We start from the raw sequence: 25,436 nt of genomic DNA on the forward strand, positions 1-25,436 counted from the left end.
CGGCAGAAACGCCATTAGTAGCTGTGGCTGTCCTTTCTGAAAAATTCCACGTGAAGTGATGAAAGGGGACAGAAAGTTTCTATGGATTCTATGGTACACAGGCAAAATCTCACTCTCACTTCTTTTGAAGTTAATTCCAAGTGTTGGTCATGTCCCTATTTCCAGGGGTATGCGGCCTAAAAATTTCACATTGCTCAATTTTTTTGTCTTTTCTCTTACGTGAGATGAAGGCTCAACATTTACTTTAGCACACGTCTGAGTAGCACAGAAAGCTGAAATTAGTCATCTTCAGCCTCTTTATTGTATCTTCCTGTTTCCTGCTCTGTCTTCCCCTTTCCTCTTTATTTTGTGTGTTTCTGCTTAAGTGATTCACAAGCCAAACTTTCTAAACATTGGTTGCTCATGCTACATTAGGTAAACTGCTAGATTGAAAGGGAAGATTGTAGATGCAGATGTGCAGAGCAGTGCAGCTTTGTTGGATTTCTTTGATTTCCTGCAAACAATAGTTTTTGAACTAGTGACAGCAAATTTAAAGCAGGATGTTTAAGGAAGTCCTCACTGGTTGCTTTAATCCCTTCTAAACTGTGTCCTATTTATATCACACTCGTGTACATGCACCTATGTGGACATTTGGACTCCATTAAAGTTGCTTGCCTTAAGTACACCCACTTCTGCTGGGTTTGATTTTGTTGACTAAAGGTGAACAGAGCTGCTTATCCCTGGAAATTGCATTGCCATTGACATTCCAGCAATGTAAGCCTCACCTATTACCCCTGGCTTTTCAAAACCAGGGGGCCTCAAAGCCTGAACTCATTTAGAGGAATAGCACTAAACTAAAACAAATCAAGGTATTATTTACTATTCAGTCAGTACTATGGCTCAGAGGTAACCTTGCCCTGGCCTCCAAAGAAGCAGGGCTGCTTGTGTGACATACTCTAATTACAGAGTGCTGAACACTTGGGTGTGTTCATGGCCTTCCTAATCTCTATATGCATGTGGGCCATGTAGTAATTAATGAGCTTGATCCTCACAAGCTTCTTCCAACAAAATAATTTTTTTGATAGGCAATTAATCAAAATACAGGGCAGATTACACTTGACCTAGACTTAACCATGTAGAAAATGTTGGTATTTACATGGGAGAGCCCAGTGTGGGGTGTCTGTGTATCTGAGTCCCCAGTGAGAATCCAATTAGAATGCTCCGTGGCACTTCATTGGACTCTGCACTCAGCTTTTGCCATTGTGAAACGTGCACAGGAGGAATGCTGCTATTGAGACAGGAACTGAATCAAAGTCTAGAGTCCTGGTCTTGTGATCCTTCTTCCCATCCTTGCATAATGCAGTACTAGTGTGAAATGGAGCCTGTGTGGCTCAGTAGCCCAAGTAATAGTAAATACTAAAGGAATCTTCTCCCTCTGCTCCTTTCCTTCCTCTACCATTTACTGTCTGCTACTTTTGTCATCTCCTGTGTCCTCTCACTATGCTGAGCCTGGCAAGTGGAGGATTTTATATTCCAGCCAGTCCAACTCAAAACAGAGACATCTGCACGGGCCTTCCATGAGCCCCCACAGTGTTGTGCCACTGTGGAGCAGACAGATGTGCCTGCCTGCACACAAGGTGGCTCTGTGCTGCTGTGCTAGGGTGACTTTCTGGCTTGGTTGCCACAAGCTTGAGGAGCTAATTTGCCCTGCAGCGGTGGGTTGGATACTCAGGAGGCCCAGCATGCTCACAGAACTTCCTCACCAATCCCTACAAACCTCTTCTTGTCCCCAGCCTCCTGGCTCAGTGGTTGATGCATCCAACTTTTCTGCAGCTCTGGTAGCCCCTGTATCAGTGAGGTTATAACTTTCCTGATAAAAAATACACTCGAAAGCTTGCTGAAACTTTAGATCCTCCACTATCTTAACAAAGTACCAAAACATCCTGTATTACTCCTAGCCTTCAGCAGTCACTAGTTGCTTAACTAAGCCAGTTCAGGACACCATAGATCTTGAAGTCTCTCATCTTAGGCACTAGATTTATCTGCAAACCATGACAGCATAAAGTAGAACAGAGGGGCCTTGCTGTGCACTGCTGGATAGATCTTTGCTCCTTTTTTCCGGGCTTTATATAAGGTGGTTTTGCCCTTCCCCATAAGTGCTATTTTGCCAAGTCTGTACACTATATTGCAACCTGGGTTTTCCATGTCCTTTTCTCAGGATGCAGCAGTGACATGTTGGCAATGTCACTGTCAGAAACATCAAAGCTAACCTGTCTAGAGTGCTGGAGAGATTGCCTCAAATTAGACAGAGTGGCAGAGAGCCAGCCAAAAAAAATACCCCCCTCCCCCATCTTCTAAATTCAATGTGCAAATTGCCCAGGTATCAAAGTGCTTTTGGCAGCATTCTCCCCATTACATTGCCCTAACATGGCCCAGGAATTGGCAGTCTATTTTGGGGATCTTGTGCTCAGAGAGGGCAGTTACTGTTCCCACTTATGATTCTGAGGCACGGATTAAAGAATGGTGTGAGAGGCTGTTAGTAAATTGTTCTTTTCCAGCACCTTGGAGGACTGGCTTGCAAATTGCAGAGCCAACATATCTTAGAAAGTCATTAAATGGGCATGCCAAAAGATTCCTTGTTTGCTGAAGTGTTGGTCCAGCTGTACCAGTGCTCCAAAAGGAGTAAAGAGTGCACCTACATCCCTTTGTTCATTGTCTATTCCTCTGCCTGCGTGACAAAGCACTCTGTGCTTCTGCCTGCTTGTCCTGGTACTCTGCATTAATATAACAAGTCAATGGCTCAAATGGGATGGTGGGATGTGTGTCATGTAAAAGGCACATGTAAAGGACAGGCAAGCAAAGGGTCAACAGCCCAGCTAGATGTGCTCTCAGTGCAAATGAGAAACACAGCCCTTGGACACGGCTTCAGCCCAGCACTTTCCTTAATGACCACACAGCCCAAATGCAAAAACATTCACCCTTTTTCTTCTTAATATCAACTGTCCTGTATTTCATTCCAGTGTTTCATCCCAACCCCATGCCCAGTTTATCCATGCTGAAAATGCGTGGAATGTGTGAGTAGATGTCATTTGCAATTTCTCCTTGAATATATTTTGGGATGTTGGGAGACTTTATTTCGGTCTTTTATAAGCTGTTGATTTGTCAACGTGAAAGAGAAATGTTAAAGAGGTCTGGCCAGCAGTGCATGTTCTCCTCAATAAAATGGAGCCTAAATGCTTCCCCAGCTGGAATTTTGCTCCAGAGATGCAGCTCTGCAGGGCTGCTTTTGGTGTCTCTTGTGGTTTCACTGTGGTTGCATTCCCCCTCCTTTGGTGGTTCTCCTCACTTCCCAGACTGAGGATCACCTCCAGAACATTGCAATCCCTGTTTTTCATTTTGGGAGACTTGCTATGAGCTCCTTTACATGTGTGTATGCATCTGTACAGCATGACCTGAAACAGTTTAATTCTATGCAGGAAACAGGGACTTGCAAAACCAGGGAATATTAAATGTTGTCTAATCATGGCATCTCTGCATATTCCTCCTTTGTTCCTCCTTTTATATTCCTTATTGTAAATCAAAAGCAAATCCACTCATTCTGGATCAGAATTAAGGACCTTTATTTTTCTTTTTTTTTTTTCCCCCAAGAAGAAGAAGGCTGTTGCTAGGGATGGGGGAGAGGGACTCCTTCTACAACACACAAAGTCTTCTGGGGAGAGAGGTGACTGACAGAGGATGTTGTTGGTAGACCATTAAGGGTTATGAAGAACTGAAAAGGTAAATCATTAAAGAATAAGGAGGAAAATGTAAGTAGGGAAGACAGTGAGATTGTACTGAAGAAAAACTACAGAAAATAGAAGATCGTGCCTGTGGAAGCAGCTATGGAAATCTGTTTCTGAGGCTTCTCAGTCACCAACAGTTCTGCTCAAAGCAGGAGGCAGCACTATGGCACTCCTTGATTGTTATATTGGCTGTTGATGCCTGTATAGCAGTGACCCTCAGAAACAGGCCTGGCCACCAGAACCACTCAGGTTCTTGGAGGATGCTTGCATATAACAGGAGGAACATCACACAGTAGTGGTGCTGCTGCTCAGGCAGCTGGGCAGGATCCCACATGCAGATTTCTTGTTCAGGAGTAACACGAGGGAGTCACTCACACTGAGGGATGCTTAACCTTGATATAATTATGAGCTGTTTGTTTGTTGAAAGCAATACAGAAATTGAATAGTCTACTCTTCCCTAAACAAATGTCATACAACATTGGATGCATGCAAACTAACAATATATTACCTAAAGACAAGCTAATTACTTGGAAAGTCTAATAGAAAATTGGATTTCACTAATGGATAATTTTGTAGTTTGCTCCATGCCCAGCTATTCATCATTTGCAAAGAAATTGCAGTGAGCAACTTCAAGGAAATAAATGAAGGTAATTAAGTTTTACAGAACTGGTACTGAAAATCATCCATGATCTTCCAAAACCCTCATTTTTTTCTACTTCAGATTTGGATTTTTAGAGGAGAAATCAAGAAATGGACATATCCACACATAAATGCACTACGATCTATTGTATGGGATGGCTACATTTAATTTGATTTTTAAACACGCAGTACTATAGTACCCAGCCCTTAAGCCAAAAGAACCAAGTGAAAGAATCGGGAAAATGTTATGAATTAAGATTTGCTTATGTGAGTGGAGAAAAGCAGCACAGATTCTCCCTGGAAAGTATTTCTAGTTAACAAAACCTTTCACATGCAGTATCGTAAGTATCCACTTGGTGGTTACTTGTGCCTACAAAGGAGATGTTTTTTCCATCTCCAAGAATCAGTTTTGCTTTCCATTTCTCTTTTAGTAACAGAGAGCATGCAGACCTCTGGCTGCATTTTACAATCTGTGGCATAACAAGACGTGAACACGTGGACTTTGGGTATCCTAGGTCACTCTTGCCAGTAAAAACAAATTTAAAATCAGTCTGGTGCAAATTCCCAGCATAAACTTATTTCAGAGTCTGCAGCCATAAAGCTGGACTGATTTTAATCTGTATGACAACATGATAACTTTTCTGGAAGTATCAGCTGTAGAAATGTCTTTTTAATGCACTGAAATAATAAATCTGGTCATTTGACTAGAAAAGATGACACTTAACTTTTTCTCTTTTGAGCTAGCACATATCTAAATGATCACAGCCCTGTGAATGCCATCTGTTTAGTATGTGTAATATTCTGCCCATTTAAATTACTTTGAACCATTCATGTAAATAACAGCCCAATACCACGGGGAATTAGCTTATTAGATGGTGGGGTGTTACTTTCTTTCTACACAATCCTAGTGCAACTTCTAAGTATTTCTGGAATTGCTTCAGACACTCATAAAGGGAGGCTACAAAGAGCCAGATTCAGTGATGGCATAATGAGATCACTTGGCCTGAACTTGATGCAAAGACTAGAAACTGTGTACAGAAAGACTGGAAAACAACCTCAGCATTTTCCCTTCTTTGTTCTCCCTTTCACACACTGTGGACAGGCACACAACATGCCACACAGCAGCAGATTCCACTGGAGAGCATCCTCTTAGGCTTGGAAAATTGCTCTCAGGCCACTGACTTCAATCCCATGCAAAGAAAATTCCACTTATAATTCCCCTCACAAACTGATTAAGCTTCATCTTACAGCTAATTTCCCTTATGGTGACTGGTAACATAAACAGGCAGAGGATGTAGCAGAGAAGCAATAGGCAATATTGTGTCAGGCATCATTTGGGATATGTGGACAAAAATTCCAGAATATTTTTCAAATCTTAATTTTTCCATCTTGTTTGAAGACTTACAAGCAAACCACAATCTGCTACAGTGATTGCCAAGGTATCTTACTGGCTTCTTCAGGCAATACTGTTTCCAAATGAGAGGAAGAAGCTGGCATGAGGTTAATAAAGAAATTAATTGAAAGGGGATGTATGAGAAGAGCAGGACAAGGAAACTGATATTTGGAATCTAGAAAGTGGTAAAAGGGAAGGAGAAAGCTAATACCTTTGGCTTTCCTGGGCAACTATGCCTAAGAAATACTTCAAAAATTAAAAAGCAAACAGGACAAAATATATTAAATTTTTTTTAATTCTATGTATACATGGGAAAGCTTTTTCTGTCTAAACACTTGTACTTGTTTAAATCAGTGAATTATCCCAGGCTTTTCCCTTGCCCACAAAGCTGTACGCTGAATTTTATACTGTGCCATTTTTCTGCTTCTGGTTCACAGTGTGACCCAATAAACTCACTGCTCACCGATGCCATAAAACTTCTGTGAGTAGTTTGCAACATACTCTTTTTGATTAATGGCATAAATGAGAAAATACGTTTGGTTTCCTCTGGTAGACTCAGAACTCTGCAGGGGAATTTCACTGCCTAAAGGGCATGTTCAAACCTATGTCTAACCTTGCGAGGTTTCTCAGCAGCAACTTTTCCAAAGGAAATCTGAAAGAAATATTTGTATGTTAAAATATATTTCCAAAGTAAATTTGAACAGTCCTTAAAAGTTTCTTGACCTCCTAGAAGGAAATTAGGAGATTCGTACTTGCCGTGTGAAAGATTAGCGAACACATACCCTATTTCCATAGACAACCAGTGACAGAAGGTGATAAAATCAAAGAGAACAATAAGTCCTAATGAACCAGTTTTACAGTTCATTAACTTGAGTGCCAAGGTAGTTCTTAATGACTGATTTACTTTCTTTCTTCATGAAGAATTCAGTAATTAGGAAAATAAGGTCTAATGGCATCATAGGACTTGAGCCTGCAATGCAGTTTGTGTCTGAAGGTGATGAGAAACGTGAGGGCTCAGCAGCTCTTTGGGCTGAGGACTCCTCTTGGCCCTGGTCTGAGGAGCTGCTGAGCCCCTGGACAGGCACAGAGCACAGGTGGATGCCAAGCCAGGCTCCTCACCTGGCTGTGCCGAGGGATCTCACTCCTGGCCACTGAAGCCTGTGGTTATTCCACATCTGAACCATCACCAGTGATGTGCAATTTTGTGATGTGCCCAACACAGTGACGAAAAGGAGACCAACTTGATGCTGACATCATTCTCTAAGCACTAATTCAAAGATTAATTGGGTAGGAACTAATTAAATTAATCCTGGATTATTTTTATTGCCCCTGATTTCACTTGCCTTAGTTCAACTTCTACTAATTAATTTCCATCAAGCTTTATTCTCGGTTAAAATGAGAATAGGAATATAGCTTCCTTTAGGAACACAGGAACGCAATGTGAAGCACCCATGGTTTAATATCTACAGAAAGCAAAGGTTCTCTGATGCAGAGGGTTTTTTTAAAGAAAAATTGCTGTGGCACAGAGGGACACTAAGATATATATGTTTCACAGAGGATGGACTACAACTGACTCTGTTAGTCTTAAGAATCTTGAAGTTTAGGGAAATCTGAAATTAGACTTGAATTTTGCAGCTAGCAATAGATTGTTATTCAAGGCTAAACTACCTGATCCTGAGTCACCTAGGCTTTTATCTTTTACTAAATCCAAGCTTTCTGGGTCAATTCTTGATCTGTTCTGAAGTTCTCTATGTATATATGTACAAGAAGGTACGTGTACACACACATACATATTTACTAGACTTGTCCAACTTTTCACACCCACTAAAGTTAGTGGGATATTTAAAAATTCAGATTCTGAACAACTAGATACAACCCTTTGCCCCACCTGAATGCTATGCTGAAATCTTTCAGGACTTCATTCCCTGCAAATGCTTCCTGTGGGATTTACCATAAAATGAAATGGGTAAACTATCCAGTATGCGTCAGCCAACTTGCATTTGCTTCACTAAGCTCTGTTCATCTTGTACTTTTATTTTTTATTAAAACTATTAAAACAATATTAAAACTACATTAAAACCTATTATTATTATTATTATTTTCTTAGTCTATTTCTTCATATTCCCTAATTTCAAAGCAGCAGATACCTGCCTGGTAAAGCTAGAATTGCTCTTACTATGTGTAGCAGCTGTTTCCAAACCAAAGAGGAGGATGTGGGCTCCATACAGACCCCAAAACACGGTGAAGTTTAGCTTGTATCTTAGGATGAAATGAAAAGTGCAGCCAGACACCCTACTGATGCTGCCTGCTGGGCTAACTACCCTGATCCAGCTGCTGAGGGAGCAGCATATGGCCAGGGTGGGAAGGAAGAGAGGACTGCTTCTTTCAGCAACCATTTCCATTAAGATCACCTTATCTGCAATATCTCATTGCATCTTTAAGGTGCAGACATTTGATACAGCTGAGCCAGTGGGACAGTTCTGCCTCCAGCATCCCAGAGTGCCTGGCCCTGCAACGTGCCTCCCTGCACCAGCCTGGCGGCATCCTCAGGGCTTGCTGACCTCTCTGAAAATAATCTCAGCAAGAAACAGCTTTACATTTCTCTGCCCTGTTAGCAAGCTGAGAAAGCTCCCTGGGCAGCAAGGAGTATCTTTCACTGGGGGAAGGGACTGGACTAGGCAGGCAAGACAAAGAGGAAAACAGGGAGGTGGCAGTGGAGGAGGAGGAAGGAACGTGCTTGTTTTTTCAGCAGCAATTAGAGAATCTCAGCTGTGACAAATAATCTGGTCTGAAGTCTCTGTATTTGGTTCCTAGCTTAAAGTCAGGTATAGTTAGGATTTGTTTTCAGAACTGTTGTTGAAACACAAATGACACATGCACAGAATTTCATAGACATTTAATAAAAATACCTAATATCCTTTGGGGATTGCTGACACACAGAAGCCAAGATCCACATTTTTAAAATACATGTGGGTTTGGTAGTGCCTAAACTATTACCCAGACAGCTTAGGACCGAGAAGTAGGGACTTATGCTTGACTTTCCCCCATCATCTGCATCCCTTTTCCATGTGGTTCATATCTCAGGGTTGTTCCAGATATCAGTATGGCAGATCTGCGGTTTTGTCTCCTAGGTGGCAGCAGTCACTGGTGAAGGTTGGCTGTGTTCAAACCTAGCTGGTACTCCTACAGAGGAATGGCTGAACAACACTCCTCCTCGTCCACTTATTGTCCTAGAAATGTTCAAAGAACATCCCAAGCTGGTCAGAGACAGCTTCTGAAAACATTTTGTATCAGATTGAGAAACGGGATTAAAATCTTTTAGTTCCTAGCTGCCTCCTTGGTCTTTGCTGCTTGCCACATTCCCAAGAAACAGACTGCATTGCCAGTGCCTCAAAAGTAAGCTTCTCAGTAAAAGGATCGGGGGAAAGAAAAGAGATGAAAGTAGTTTTGCTCTTCTTGGATCTCCCTTCCCCGCTGACAGTCTCTAGAAAGGAAAGCTGGAGTATGTCCGGCAATATTTTTATCTTTTTCTTTTCTTCCACAGTCCACCATCTACTTAGAAGCTCAATTTCGAGCCCTGCTCTGCCAGGTAGAGGAGAACTGCACTGATCATGTAAAAGGTGTGGATAACAGCAAGTTTGCTGCACCTGTGTTCTTCCCTTGCTGTTCTGAGAGGTAAAATTCGATCATGTCAATAGAGACATCTTTCTTTTTAAAGACTTGTCAAGGAAGTATTTCTCATTAAATTAGACATGGTGCTAAGAACATATATCACTGAACCGAACTCTGAACAGAGACAGCGAACATCTGCACCTGGAGTAAGGAAAGGACGCCAGGATCTTCCTTGCTGCACAGGAACACACGTCTGAGTCTTTGACCCCTCAGAAACGTTAACGAAGTCAAATGTATCAGAGGCTGTCCCGTGGAGCGGACCACACCGTGTCAGGGACACAGCCGCAGGTGCCAGGGAGACAATGAGAGGGCAGGGAGACAATCTATCGGACCCAGTACACCCTGCCCGTTTTGGCAACGTATCCGACGTGGCCGCTCGGCTGGTGTTGTCCGCCGCCGCCGAGGGCGGCAGGACACGGGGGTGCCGGGCAGGGGCCGGCCTGCGCCCCGCGACCGGCGGCTGGGGGAGCTGCTGGGGAGCCAAGGGGCGACCCACCGTGGGGGCGCTGGGGGCTGCGTTACTGAAAGGGCATCTGAGTCGCTTCTCTCTCTTCCTCCATTATCTCCGGGGGGATACAACGGGAGAAGTTACTCCAGAATAAATTACAACCTTTTTTTTCCCTTTCCCCATTTGTCGGGAGACGAAGCTTTCACCAGAGGTACCTGTCCGTCTCCAGGCTGCCTCTTTCAAAGTATCGAGCAGCCGCCTGGACGGCAAAGGGTTTCCACAGCAGCATCCATCACCCTTCAAACCCCTTTTATTCTTGGGTGAGAAACTCGCAGAGGAGAGGCGGGGGGCGCGGGCAGCAGCCGCCAAGTGGCTGCAGGGGCCGCTTGGCACGGGGGAGCGCAGACAAAAGCCGGCGGAACTACGTGGCTTAAATTCAAAAGGGGCGCTCCGGGCTCCGCCAGGGCAGCCCCGGCCCGGGGAGGGGGCGGGAGCGGGAGCAGGGCCGGGGCAGCCCGGCGGGGGCTGCGGGCGCTGAGCGCCGGCGGGAGTGGGACGGGCGTGCGGGGGGCGCAGCGCGGCTCCCCCGGCCCCGCCGCCGCTCGCTCGGGGCCGCCGCAGCTGAAGCGGCCGCCCCAGCCCAGCCCAGCCCCGGCGCGGCGATGAGGGGCATCCCGGGCTTAAAGCGGCTGCGGCTCAAAATCTGGCGGCGATGCGCCCTGCTGCTGCTCCTCCTCTGGGCTGCCTGCTGGGTGGTGGTGAGCGCTGCGCTGTTTCTCCTCCACAGGAGCGTCTTCTCCGAGCGCTGCACGGACGAGAAAAGCCACCGGATCCTGGCCAGGCTGGTACGTGCCCCGGCGGGACGCGGGGCATCTCCCGGGGGCTGCCCGGCAGGACGAGGCGCGGGCGGTCCGTCGGGGCTGCTCTCCGGGGCGCCCTGCCCGGCTCCGGCCGCCGGAGGTGCCGCATCGCCGGCGCCTCCCGGTGCGCACGGGCGGGCGGCTGCCTCCCTACCTCCTTCCTTCCCTCCCTGCCTCCCTCCCTCCTTCCCTCCCTCCCTGCCTGCCTCCCTTCCCGGGGCGAGGTCAGGTGCAGGCGGCGGGCCGGCTCCCGGGCGTGGGATGCGGGTGCGGTGCCCAAGCGCTTCGGAAAGGGCAGCTCGGAGAGCCGAATGCTCCGAAGCGGAGGAAAGCCTTCCTCCGGGTGTTGGGGGGTTTTGTTTGTTCTTAGCCGAAAAGCTGTTTGGACAAAAGTCGTCTTTCAGAAGTGCCAGGCAGCATGTATCGCCTCCTTTATGTCTGGAGGGGGCTGGCGTGTAAGATGTGGTTAAAATTCAAGAAAGGATTTGCGAATATTCATTAAAATTTTCCTTAAAAATAATAAGGAACAGATTTAGGATTGTGTAGGAAACACTTTGAGAAGAGGAGCAGCGTGGGTTAATGCTTTTAGTTAATTTTGTTTCTTACTTAGGGTATCTGTAATGCCGGTGGTTAGCTGGGAAGGGAGGAATCCTAGTGGGAATTAAATAATCTATTACTGCAAGGAAGCAAAAACTGATCATAGATTTTCCTTAATTCTGTATAATAAAGGAAAAGCAAGTGTAGGCAGCGGTCCTGACAGCGTGTTTTTAATGGCAGTGTGCTCCAGGTTCTTTACCTCAGGAGCCAGACTGAGGTGGGGCTGAGCTCAGGTTTGCAGCTAAAGGAATGATTCCTGCCTCATCCTTACGTGCTTGGGAAGTGCTGATAGATGGAGGTGCACGGAGCCATCAGGCTCAGGGAGGTCCAGGTCCTCGCCATCACACTCACCAATAAACAGATGGACAGAGACTTGTTGCTGTTCTTCAGTTTGGAAAGCGTCAGGCAAGGCTTCAAAAGCCCAGGGATCAGATTTCAGGCGCAAGCTTGGAAAGTTGTCTCTATCACTGAGAGGTAGCTCAGTTTCAGACCCTCCTTCCAGAGGAAGAGTAGCTGGGATTGCTGTGCTCATCTGTAAGTGAAGAATCAGTACTATCGGTAAGGTTTGTAAGCAACAGTTTTCCCAGATGACGTTAGAAAGGAATTGTCCTTCTAATGGAATAATTAGAAAATGAGCTCATCTTCATCAGCCCCAAAAGAAGTCTTTCTACATCTTCTGAGCACAGCATGAGTTTCACAGTTACAGAAAGTGCAACTGAGCAATGAAACAAACAACCTGATAGCTTGAGTCTCACACCTTCTATTAAGCAAAAATCTTTTACTATTCATCTGTCAGTAGGAGATGAGCTATTTTGAGGAAGTGGGTGAAAATACCCTTGCAAGTGGCATTTCTGAAGGTTTTATTTTCTTATTCTGCGTAAGATATCCATCTGTGCAGATGTGTACTGCACTGAGAAGGCTGAAATAGCATTGGGCAATTTGCAGGGACTAACTTTAACTCTCAAAAAGAATCCCTCTTCCTCTTTCCTAATTCCAGTCTCATCTTCATTTACACTGAACACACTAAATCATAGCAATCAATTTCTGTTGCCTCTGGAGAAATCAATTCATTTTGATGCCTTCCAAACCTGGCTCTGTATTGCATTTACATAGAAGTAGTAGCTAACAAGGCAAAACATCAGTCTCAGGCCACTGATGGCAGTACAGTGAGTTACTTAAATTTATATAATTCCTTAGCAAGGTTTACATTAATTTAAGCTTTTACATTAATTTAAACCCAGCTTTTTAAACTTATCTTGATAAGTGCACTGAGGACTTTAAAAATTATGTAGCTAATTTTAATAAGAAACATATGACTGAGTCTTAACCATGCTTGTGTTTGCATTTTTGTGTAGTACAGCTGCTTCTTTATAAGGCTTTTGGCTTAGTATCACTATCATATTTTAGTTTAAAGAATCTGGCACATAAAGAAGAATCTGTGGCTTTCAAAGGTCGATCATTAGGTTGATTTAAAGCTGTCTCATCAACATCTTGAAATTCAGTCATTAAGACAGGGATGGCAGTGTGGAGGACCATTTCTAAAAGATTTCTTTGGGGAATTGATTCTTCCTTTTATCAGCAGGATGATAGACAGTCTTGTATAGTGAGGTCTGCAGTTAGTGCAAAAGTTCCTGGGTTGGTAAATAATAAATGGTCCGTCTTGTCATGGCAGGGTAATCTGTATTACCTGGTTAAATGTTTTCAGTCCAAAGCACCAAGTTTGTGCTTTAATACTGTAAAATGCAAGCTAGTACACTGGGGAGCACAATAGTACAAGCCATGCCAATATGATGGAAGATTGTCCTGTAAAACTGTGACTTTGGAATGGATGTAAGGGTCAAATAATTGCTTCAAGATGAACTACCAATGCAGACTGTGCCTAAAAGCCTGATAGGAAATGGTTCAATCTTCTTGATTGTTTCCTTGAGCAAGCCTTTTTGAAAGCCTTCCTTGCCTTGGTGACCAGCTGAGAATGCACTTCTGGAAGGCTGATCTGTGTTTCATCACTGTGAGACCATGAGCTCTTTGGTCAAGGCCTCTTCCACAGATCCCAGTTTGCAAAACACTGCACAAGTTCATTGTAAGAAGAATCTGATTCAGACACTGTTTGTCAGATACTAGGTTAACAATCAAATATTTATAGCTTAAACTGAAAAAAACAGCAGACAAGTCCTAAACAGCAACCAGGTTCAAAAAGGACCTGTCTACTCTGTCTGTGAAATCTGAGTCTGCTTTTTCCACAACTACTTTTCCTCCCTAATGCCATTAAGAATGATGTGATGTCAACACAAGAAAATAAGCTACACCTTGCCATGTTTGGCTACAGGTCATGGTCATGTGTTCTAGATGCCAGAAGTCCATGCATGTGGATCCTCTGAGAGGGAACCACAGAAAAATAGTCCACAATAGGGGCAAGTGCTCACCCATGTGAACCCAATTACATGACTAAGCCCTATCTTCTCTTACTGTAGCAGAAGAGAATGAGATTGTGGTTTGTCAATAGAGTTTTAAATGTGTTTATACTTAAAATCCAAAGAAGACCCAAAAAATTCCTTCTGTTTGTAATTTTCTTTCTAAAAATGCTTAGAGATCTGGATGGTAAGAACTGCTAACCTACTTTTTGTTGAAAAAACTATGTTTTCTACTTTAAAAGGTAGAGTAAAACTGTATTACATCCATAGGGGCAGATTTTCAAAAGCAAGAATATTGATCTGCAGGCTCTGAAGCCTGCAGACAGCCCAGTGAATCTCCTTGGCCATCCTGATGTGGATGAGGTTGCAGATGTGTTGTGTGTTTCATACATGCATGGACTCAGTGTCCAGACAATCGTGCAAGACACTCCTTGCTGGCATTGCATGTTGTCACTTTAGCTGTGAGAACATCACAATGTAAATAAATTAATTTTATGTCTCTCTGAACTGTTCTCAGTGAGCTGTTTCAGTCAATTGATCACCATTCTTGGATTTTGGACTTAATCCTCCACCCATTCCCCAGTGTGTTGTCTAAGGCTGGACTCTAAATGCTGCTTGGCATCAGAACATATTCCTCTGGTGTACACACCCGAGAAAAGACATTACTTGAATGCGATGGTCCTGTTCCTTGTGTGTGTAACAGCCAGTCACAAGTGAGGTGAGGCTCAGGCAGCTGCTGCAAGTCCTGAACATGCAGGGGGATCTGCCAGCTTGTTTAAATCAAGGTTCAAATGCCAGAAAGCAATGGAGGTGGATGACACTGTCAAGCTGCCTCACAGATGTTTGGCTTTCTACACCACCTCTTCTATTCTCCTTTCACCAGAGACCTCTGATCATCCCCTCTACTGAGCATCCCAAAGCAGTCCCTACAGCTGCACTGCTGAATGCCCATAGGAATATATCAACTGCCTTGGCTTTTGGAAATTATATTATGGAAATTATTATGGCTTGAGAGAAGGACTGGTGAGGGAATCCTTGCAGTTCTTTCACTAATTTGCATTGACCACTAAACTATCAAGCAACAGTTCCCTTGCTTCCAAGGCCTGACTTCTTTCCAGTTAAAAAAAAATTAAGTATTGAAGCAATTAATAGTAAAATGTCACCTCTGATAACTACAAATAACACCTGAAAAGTCATTGTGTTCTGCAGCATTTACACATTCAAAAATTCTGAAAGTTCTTGGTCCAAAAGGCATTGAATGCAACCTCTAGGTTTCCTGGTAGTACAGGAGGAGGTTATCAGATCTTCCTTCAGGGCATGTTGAGTGTAAGGCTGAAACCTGCAGAGCTGTGGAATGTTCCAGAAATCCAGCTACCCATGGATTTTACTGTAGTTTAAGTGGTGATGTCTAAGTTATGCTGCCCTGAACCTTCCAGAGAAGTCCTGCATTACTCTGGGCCTTAAAGTGTTATAACCCATCGTCTCACACAGCAGAGCCACAAGTGTTTAAAGTTTGTCTCACTGAACCCATATGTGTAAAAAATTTCAGATTAACAAGTCATCCAGTCCCTTTCCTAGCCCCTGAAAAGCCTGTCCTTTACTATCCCCAGAATGCCTGTTTTGAAGCAAAACTCCCCTAGTAATAGATCTCTAGGGACTTCTGAAAAACCACTGAATGACTCACTGGTTGTAGGTGTGTGTTTGCAGTTCCATGACTGCTGCAAACCTCTCGAGCTTAGGACTGTTGCTCATTATTTGTCTTTCTTTTACGTGATCCACGGGAGCATGGCTCTGCTATGAATATTCTGCTCTTTCACTCCAGTGCCTCGACTACAGCAGTGGAGCCCTGACTGGGGACCTCTGTGAAGACCTGTGCGTGGCACAGAAGCTGGTGTACAAACACTGCCTTTACTATGATAGAGGTAAGAAGGTCATTCAGGCTGATTGGAGAGGCCAGCCCATCATACTGAAATCCAAAAAAGAAATCTTTTCCAGCTACCAGCACCTCAGTATGCTAGAGGAGGTAGAAACACAGGATATCCCTGAAACAGAGCTTCTGCTTATGGTAGCTTTGGAGGTCAAAAATGCCCTGGGGCTAGAACTGTCTAACAATACCATGGGGCCCCTGTGGACAAGGAAGAAGGGACCACGTTGGAAAGCACAGGTGGCCAGCATGTGGTCATTGCTCCAGCAGGAAGAATATATCTACTTCAGTTTGCTGCAGGACCTCAGCAAACACGTGCTACGAATTATTGGCTCTTGTGGACACTTTTATGCTGTGGAGTATCTCACAGCTGGACATGCCTGGCACAAAACTCTTTTTCCCTTGGAAAATGTGATCAGCCCCTCCCTTACTGGACACAGAAGCAGGGTGAGAGCCATCACTGATATTGCACTCAGCTTTCTGGACATGGTGCAGCATTTTGATAATGATTTCTCTCACCGATTTCACCTGTGTGACATCAAACCAGAAAACTTCGCTATCAGGCACGATCTCACGGTAAGTTAGGTGTTTGGGGTGGTGTTCCAGGAATTTGAGGTCAAATTCTAGTCTGAAGGCAACCATGTAAAAATGACACTCCCCTCCTTGTACAGCTTTTGGCTAAGTTTTTGCAAAGCCAGCGAATTTACAAGCATTAGGGGAGATTCTCTACTGCTTTTCCTCTTTGTAATGTGCACAGCCACATTTTTTGGAGCACTAAATCCTCCTGCTTCTTTTGAAAACTTCTTGCTCACTTCTGTTTTGTTTCACTTCTTCAAAGGCATTGGTGCAAGGTCCCTCGGATGTGGTGAGGCATGCCTTCTTGAGGCAAGGGGATCTCAAAAGCTCTAAATGAAGCTGTAATTTGAGTCATATTTCTGGTAGTGATGCTGAAAGGAAAAAAACTATATGAATTTAAAAGCTCAGGCTGAATTTGTGGTCTGACACAAGGGTAACTCCCCACGTCCAAACACACACATTTGTGCTTCAGTGTTCAGCTTATCTGGTCTGGAAACTATGCAAGGACAGCGACATGAAACTCCCTGCTACTGTCACTCTTTGACTTTTCATTGTGCAGCTGTAACTCAGACCTGAATAGCTATGCATATTTTCTGAGTAGTGGTGCAGCTCACATTCGTTCTGTGGACAGGAATTCCTCTGGTTTTGGTTGGAATTTTGTCTACAGACTGGGGGCACCATGCAGTAAGTGTTTGAAGTAGGGTCTCAGTTTGCAGTGTCGTAAGTGGAGTTTCTGCACTCTGAGTGAATATAAAGCATTTTCAGGAACTTTAATACTGTTTTTAGTACTCACTGAGTGTTAATGTAACACTTGTATCTTCAGAGTACTAGACAAACATTGCCTAAACATAGTCATTAAGAGCAATTAGAGTGCTTCCCTTCACCCTTCCCTCCCTTCCACTGTTTATTCAGGTGCAATACAGCAGCTGAACAGGGAATGGGTGAGGAGCTACAGCAAGAAACTAAAGAAAGCTGTACCACTATTTAGGCAAAGCAGGAATTCCTCAATGCCCATCTTCCTCAGTTACTCAGGGCTGTGGCTGCCTGTGGCTGCCTGTGGCTGAGCACACGCCAGAGCATCTGTTTTACAACCTACTTACACAAAAACATTAAATTTAGGGAAAGGGGATGAATACCGGATGTGTCTTCTTTTATGAGTCCTTTTGGTGAGGCTTGCTTTGCCAGGATCTTCCAGTGACCAACCAGTTCCAGAATGGGAACACAGCAAGGCAGCCTCTTTTTTGTCCCTTATGTTTGTTTTAAGCAATTTTTTCACTTGCTGGTTTCTTGTATAGGAGAGAAAAAACCCTGTAATAGAACCACTATTCCTCATTTGAGTAATGAGACTTCTAATGCCCAAAGAAATGTGCCTGGAATGCAATGGTTTTACTTTAAAGATTATTTTCATGTGGTGGGGATAAGTCTCCAGCCTTCACATGCTCTCCTGCAGCCCAGAGAGGAGCTGTCTGCTAGATCATCCAGAAGAATTTTAAGCTGCCATGAAGTCACATAAGGTACAGAGTCAGAAGGAGGTTTGGGTGAATGCACAGTGCTCTGGGAGAGAGCTTCCTCTTTTACCAATACTTCAGAGAAAACTGGAAAGATTACAGCACCTTAAACATGATTTTAAATCAGGTAATGAGCCAATTTGGGTCCTTCCTGTATTTTCTTAGGTACTTTTTTCATCAACTATGATCATAGCAAACCCCACCAAAATGTAGCTGTTTATGGGCAGAGTATCACCCAGGTATGTCTTCAGAGAGTCTAGCTGGATGCCCACACACTTTTGTAAAAGATGAATTTCAGTGAAGCCACTGAACGCTTTGGCAGCCACGTATTTGGGAACCCGGCTGATTTTCCTAGTGGAGCAATGGATCAGATTGTCAAATGTGCTCAGTTCTGGCAAAGACCCTGCCTGGGAGGTGATGCAGTGATGCTGGGACTGGGGAAACCCTGCACTGCTTTCACTGTCTCTTCTCCAAAGAACTGAACAGCAAAGCCACAGAAAGCTTAAGGAAGTGAACAACAACAACAACAACAACAAAAGATTTGCCTGCCCAAACGTGAAATTCCTTGGGCTTCATCATCATTATAAAGCTCTCCAAAAAGCTTAAAAACACTTATGTTTTTAAGATATGCCTCATCTCTGTAAGATTTTTCCCTGTGGAAAAAGGAGTAGTAAAAAATGAAGATTAGACCATGTTCTTTATTTTGCCTGTGGAAGGTTTATTTGGCCTTTTACCAAACCAGACATCTTTAGTTCCTGGGGTTGATCCAGTTGCTATTCCAGTCAGACAGTTCATCTTCTCCTGTTACTTGGGAGGTTGAATCTTAAAAATAAAACTACCATTTGAGCCAAAGTAACTCTGCTTTGCCCAGGTCCCAGACATTTTCTCCTACAAGAATGTGTGTCAGATGCTGCAAGGGAACATCCCTGATCCTGACTGCCAAGTGTGAAATGCAGCTGGCTGCACATCCACGACGCTGGAGACAGGTTGCCTTCCCTGTGGTCACCCACAGCTTGGCTCACATCAGGCAGCTGCCATCCCCTTACTGGATTCCTTTCTTTCCCTCTTTATTGCTGTGATTTCTTTAATGAAGCATTCATGGCTGGAGTGGCACTGGCAGAAACTGAGACTACAGCCCTTCGCTTCCAGAGAGGTCTCACCCTCAGCACAGGCAGCAGTTCCGCAAACACTTTGTGCTGCATACACACTGCTCTGAGAGCCTCATGTCAGGGGGAGTAAAGTGACTGACCCCTTTCACTCATGTTTTTTCTGCTGTGACCAATTTCTGGCTGGACTCTGTTATAGGACAGATTTCTAGACCATAAGAACAAGAACTGTGCACAATAAATGTGTCAAATGTGTCAAAGAAGACTGGACAAAGCTAGACCCACCTTTCAGCAAAGTCAGGGATCTCCTTCTACAGCTGAACAGACTCAAACCCACTGAATGCAAGGATAGGTTTGCAGGAGCTGTACCAGGTGCAGCTATCTTTTCGCATCCCACTGCTCCTTTCCACAGTGGCAAAGTCAGGGGTTTCATTTGAATGCTGAGCTGTAAATGATACTGTCTGGCCATGGGTAATTGTGCACCATCTTGCACAATTAAGAGATTGAGGTGCCATCTAAATATGCTTCACCAGCAAGTGAATCAGTCTTCAGATTGGATAGTTCCATTTTAAAGCAAATCAATCCAATCGATCCCAGGGGTGCATATTGTTCACAAGCGATTTTTCCATTCCCGGTGTCATAAACATTGGTTGTTTTTGTTTAAAAAGTGGTGTTTATAAAGCTAGTGTGGCTCAGTTAAGTGAAATAAAGCCCTTGTGATCCTGCCAGCAGATGCTCTCAGCTCAGCGTTTCCAAAAGCAAGCAGCAAAGAATGCCTGCTCAGCCCTGTCCCAGAGGCTGTGCCGTGCCAGATCTGATGGGATGTTTTGATTCACAGGTGGTGGCCATTGATGTGGATATGGCCTTTTTTGAACCCAAAATGAGAGACATCCTGGAACAGAACTGCACGAGAGATGAAGACTGTAATTTCTTTGATTGCTTTTCAAAATGCAATCTGAAAATCAGAAAATGTGGAGCACAGAGAGCCAATAACAACTTGCAAGTGAGTAGACACAGCTGTTTTATGCATCCGTTCTTTTTAAAATCACACTGACTATAAAATCCATGGTATGTATGAGGAGACTGTGGGATGAAGACAGTGAGGTTTTCAAATGTGTCCACGTAAGTGCCAGTCCTGTTCAGAAGTCTTGTCTTGGGGCACACAAACAGATCTTTATATTCACTATATATAGTGCTTATTTACCATGGTTTTTGTAGGTGTTAGCCCAGTGCCTCAGACAGGAGAGCAGAGTTAGTAGGGGTAGGGGATTAGCACTTCTGTCTCCACTGATGGTAATGTCACATTCTTGAATTGTACCTCAAATCCTGTGTTCATTTCTGGGCCCCTCACTTCAACAAAGACATTGAGGTGCTGGAAAATGTCCAGAGAAGGGCAACAGAACTGCTGAAGGGTCTGGAACACAAGTCTTGTAAGGAGTGCCTGAGGAAGCTGGAGATATTTAGCCTGGAGAAAAGGAGGCTCAGGGATATCTTATTGCTCTCTACAACTACCTTGAAAGGAGGTTGCAGTGAGATGGGTGTTGGCCTCTTCTCCCAAGTAACAAGCGGTAGGGCAAGACAAAATGACACCAAGTTGCACCAGGGAGGGTTTAGGTTGAACATGAGGAAAAATTTCTGAAAGGGTGATCAAGCATTGGAACAGGCTGCCCAGGGAAGTGGTGGAATCACCGTTCTTGTAAATGTTCAAAAAGCTTGTAGATGTTGCACCTGGGGACATGGTTTAGTGATGGACTTGGCAGTGCTACACTGACACTTGGACTCAATGATGTTAGAAGTCTTTTTCAACCTTGATGATTCTATGATTCTGTGAAAGTTGGGCGGCTGCCCGAGTGTAAGCAGGGGTTGTGACTCTCCACTGTACAGATGTAGTGTGTGGGTGTGGTGGAAAGGGGTGTCCATGGGGTTCTTGGCCCTGGGATGATGTGTCTTACAGCTCACCCAGCTTGTGTTGGTGTGAGGCACTAGTGCAACAGAGAGGCTGGGGGTGTGCAGCTTGTTGGCCTTTTACCTGTTCCTCCCACCCCGTCACGCTTGTTACAAAGAATCACGGAATTGTTTCTGTTGGAAAAGACCTTTAAGATCATCAAGTCCAACCATTAACCCAGCACTGCCAAGTCCACCTCTAGATCATGTCTCTAGTGCCAACACCTTTTAAGTATCTCCAGGGATGGTGACTCATCTAATTCCCTGGGCAGCTTGTTCCAATGTTTGACAACCATTCTGGCAAAGAAATTTTTCCTAATATCCAATATAACCTTCCCTGGCACAACTTGAGGCCATTTGCCCTTGTATCACTTGTCACTTGGGAGTAGAGGCAGACCCTTACCTGGCTCCAACCTCCTTTCAGGTACTTGAAGAGGACAATAAGGTCCTCCTTCAGCATCCTCTTCCCCAGACTAAACAACCCCAGCTCCTCCAGCCACTCATAAGATCTGTGAAGTGCAGGAGCAGCCTGAGAAGAAGGGTCATCCCTTAGCTAGAGTGTAGCCTTTGTGGATGCTCCTTTTCTATACCTCCCTCTTCGAATGGCTGAAGGCATTTTGGATTCAGGTGACGTTTTGCTACAGTCCCAGGGAAGCAGCAGGGCATTAGTAGCTTCTGGAACACAACAATCTGCTCTTCTTCCTTTCCGCAGGTAATTTGTGACAAAATATTCCGTCGCTGGTTTTCCCCAAGTCTCAGAGGACCACTGGTTTCCCTGCCCCTGCAGCTGCAGCTGCAGCAAGCCGTGCAGGAGTGTGCTCAGCCAGGGCACACAGGTGCCACTGGGCACCAGAGGACTTTGAAATCTCTCTCCGAGTTGTACCGCCTGCTTCGGGTCACTCAGCGAGAACTGCAAGGGGCAGAGTAGACACAAAAGGCAGAACTGCAAAGGCTACATCCCAGTCTCTGCCATCCCTCCTAACCTTGTCCTTTTACAGCACAGAGACTGCTTTTCTGCTATGCAAATGAAGTTCATGGCTGCAGGTGCAGCACGTCCTGTTAATGTCCTGTCAAGTGTTAAATTGCTTTACATTACTTGGGTTCTGTTCTTGCTTATTTTCCTGAGCCAGCGCTACCCCTCTCCATCAGCATTCAGCACATCCTTCTGAGCTGTAGTCACTGCTCAGATAGCATCTAAGTGTGGTGCTCAGAGGATGCATTTACAGAAGAAAAGTGTAAGTGCAGCTAAACTCTATCAATAATTAAAATAATGGGTGGGTGGCTGTGAATAAGTACATGCATGGTGTTTGTTTTAGTTTCTCCATCATATGAGGGGTTTTTTTACAGTAGAGACAGAGTGTTCTTTGTGAAAAAAAAGGGGATCTCAAACAGGGAAATGTGCTGTCACACAAGCAAAGAGTTGCTTTTGTACAAAGCAGTCCTTTCTGATGTCCCCAAATGCATTTTCTCTGGGGCAGTGCACTACCTGTGCCATTGCTAACTTTTTGGGGAGAAATTACATAAAAGCTCTTCGGACTTTTCTAGAGCACAATAATTATACCCTTGCTGAGTTCCCATGTGGGTACTCATATTCTGCAGTGAAGAAGTATGAATAATGCTACTGGATTTTCCCATGTGAACAAGCCCTCAGGCACTTGTACATCAGAGTACTTGATAAGAAGCACTCCTTTGCCAGAGAGCAAAATTGCCCAGGAATGTCAACAATCTGTCCTTTGCACAGAACAATATCCAGACCCAGAGTTTTCTTCCACAGTATTTTTTTAATGAACAAAAGGAAAATTTTTGTACAAATCCATTATCTTGCAGTCAGTTACATAAATAAAGATCTCTAGATTGACTTAAAATCATTAACTTTGCCTTTCAAATGTGCAGAGTTGTGGCTGGAAAAACTAGCATGGTTTCAGGAGACACTACACGTGCGTAGGCCCAATAAGGAGCAATGTCCCCATGATCTGGTTTGGTATGTGAACATCAGAAACCCCACAAACAGGAATCCCAGCAGTCTATGGAAGCTCTCAGCTTGGAAGAACTCAATGTTAGGACTGACAATACTGATTTATGGATGTGAGACATGTAACAACACTTAATCTGCTCCATCTTTATGTCCCTCTGGCTTATGGCAGCTGTGAAGCCTGTGAGCCCTAATTAGACATCAACTTTCCATTTCTGGAGTGGTTCCTTAAAGTAAAGCTAAAGGCTGCCTCTGACCAGAAAAATGGGATCTGCTTAGGAGACTTTGACCCCTTAAAACCCAGCTCAAACTTACAGACTGGTGCTAGTGGGTTTTTATATATATTTCTTGCAATAAGCTACCATATTTTTAAAAATCATGCTAGCCCTCAAGAAACTGATAGCAAGAACAAGGTTAGCTGCCTTGCCTGGGGCTGGACAAGCTGCTGCTAAGCTGGTGCACAAGCTTAGGAGCTTCTGCCTGGTAAAGCTGCTCTCAGTCCACTTTTCTCCTTTAACCAGGCAGGCAGATAAGGTTACAATAGTTTAAGATCATCCTTTGCAAAAGCAGGAAGGCAAAGCAGAATAAGAACAAACATGGATTCCAGAATCAGCCCTGTTACAAAGTCATTAAATAGATGGAGAAAATAATTAAGGTTAGAATCAGATTGTGGTAAAGGAGTGGGGATAGGTAAAGCATCAGATAGAGAGAAGACAAGGAAAGAGAGATTAAGGAAAAATAGAAGAAAAAAAAAGGAAGTAAAAAATATGTTCCACTTTATGGAAACATGATTTATGATGTAAGATTCAACAAAGTTGCATTTAGTCTGAGGAAGAAGAGACTGAAGATAAACATGATAACTCTCTTCAAAAACAGAAAGGTTGCTAAAAAGAGAACAGGAGAGAACTTCCCTAGATTTCCTTGGTGGATATGCTTAAACTTACAGCTTAAACTGTAGCAAGGAATAAAACAGGTAAGACATTTGTTACAGGCTTTCTGATAGAAAGGAACAGTGAAGATATGGCACAGATCATCTGGGAAAGCTTCAGACTTCACAAATTGTGGTTTTTAACTACAGGCAAGAGTGAGTGCCTGTCAGGAGTTATGTACATAAAGTTACATCAGCCATGCTGCCATGAGGTAGCCTTTTATCTCCAAGTCATGTGATTATGTTATCACCAGTTAGCATTTGTGACTCCCTCACTTACCTTATCTATGCAAATCTGTCAGCTCCCCTGAGAAGGGAAGGCATAGAGATCTCCAACTGTGCAAATGATGCTACTGGTGTGATCCTGTGTCCCCTGCACAACCTCCCTGCTGATGGCACTGATCTTTGCTAGGTCAGGAGGGACTCAACATTTATCCCAAATGCTGCTGGGGAACCTGAAGATCTTATATACCACAGTGCTCCTGTTTCCCTGGTCCCGTTCTTTCCTCCTCCCTGAGCTCAGAGGGCACCTTCAGGGAGAAGCAGGCATCACACAGACCCTCGGCACTTTGCAGCAGTGTCATATTCCCCTTATGGCCCCCCACATAATTTTCAGGTTTGCATTTCAGATAGGAGAAATTTCTGCTGGTTGGGATATTCCACTTCAAAAACAGGTGGAAAAAACATAGTGAAATGAAAACTGGTGGCAGCCCAATGCTGGTGGAATGTGACTCTTCTCAGAAGATCCTTTTTCCTTGGCAGGATATAGGAAGGAAAGCTGCCTTTGACAGATTTCTCCAACCCCCTCAGGGCCTGGCTGCAGCCACCTCCACCTGGCAGGGACTTCCCTTCCCCACACCACACTTTCCCAGGACATTAGGTTTCACTTCTTTTTGGGATACAGAGAATAATCCCCAGAAACTTCTCATGAGCAACATAAATGGGTTATTTGTCCTTGGCTGGGCTGTGAGATTGCATATCACTGATGCAGCCAGCTCCAGGCAGGCTTTGGTGTACACCTTCAAGGAGACAAGGAGAATCTGACAGACTCTGTGAACACAGGGCTTGATTCTTCAGAGCCCCCTGTGTGCTTTGTAAAGTCACTAAATGCTGGGGAACAGGAGAGAAAGTCCTACCAGTGAAGCAAATGGAATACTGTAATTTAATTAGCACAGGTACCAATGACCAAAACAGGAATAAAACAGCAGTTGTGCCTTTATGTCTTTTGGACAGAAATAAAAATGTAATACACTGGTTTAGTTGCCATTTGCCTTAAGGAGGCAAGTGCAAACTTCTGTAATTTGAGCCTGTATGGCTTTACAACCACATTTTTTGTGAAAATATCTATTTTTTTGGATGGAAAAATCCATACAGCTGTTTGACAAGAAGAACCAGGCCTGATGCTCCTTTCTGATGAAGCCCCTTTCATGCTGCCTTGGCAGCACTGCCCACTGAAACAGCCCTGGCATGAAGAGATAACCAGTTGGCCTGTGCTGCAGAGGGCAGGGCCAGGTCAGATGGGTGTTGAGTCCTGGGTGCTGCTGAACCCGGGCTGCCGGCAGTGCTTGTTGCAGTACGTCATGCATTTAAAAAGCTTTTAAGCCAATTTTTGAAATGTCTAACATCCTTAGTTTTGTTACTTTCTAGCTGGAAAAAAATTGCAAGATATTTTGTCAGTTTTACTTAATTCAAACTGA

At 44.2% G+C, this 25,436-nt stretch overlaps 1 protein-coding gene across 1 annotated transcript; it reads left to right on the forward strand.

Moving 5' to 3' along the window:
* The first annotated feature begins 10,462 nt into the window (after positions 1–10,462).
* DIPK1C (divergent protein kinase domain 1C) lies at positions 10,463–22,771 on the forward strand. Its single transcript, XM_069005921.1, has 4 exons — positions 10,463–10,758; positions 15,604–16,281; positions 19,734–19,898; positions 21,552–22,771. The coding sequence occupies exons 1-4, from the start codon at positions 10,576–10,578 to the stop codon at positions 21,765–21,767; spliced, it is 1,242 nt and encodes a 413-aa protein (XP_068862022.1). The 5' UTR covers positions 10,463–10,575; the 3' UTR covers positions 21,768–22,771.
* The last annotated feature ends 2,665 nt before the right edge of the window (positions 22,772–25,436 follow it).

This window comes from Aphelocoma coerulescens, chromosome 2 (genome assembly GCF_041296385.1).
Source record: "Aphelocoma coerulescens isolate FSJ_1873_10779 chromosome 2, UR_Acoe_1.0, whole genome shotgun sequence".
Taxonomy (NCBI): Eukaryota; Metazoa; Chordata; class Aves; order Passeriformes; family Corvidae; genus Aphelocoma; species Aphelocoma coerulescens.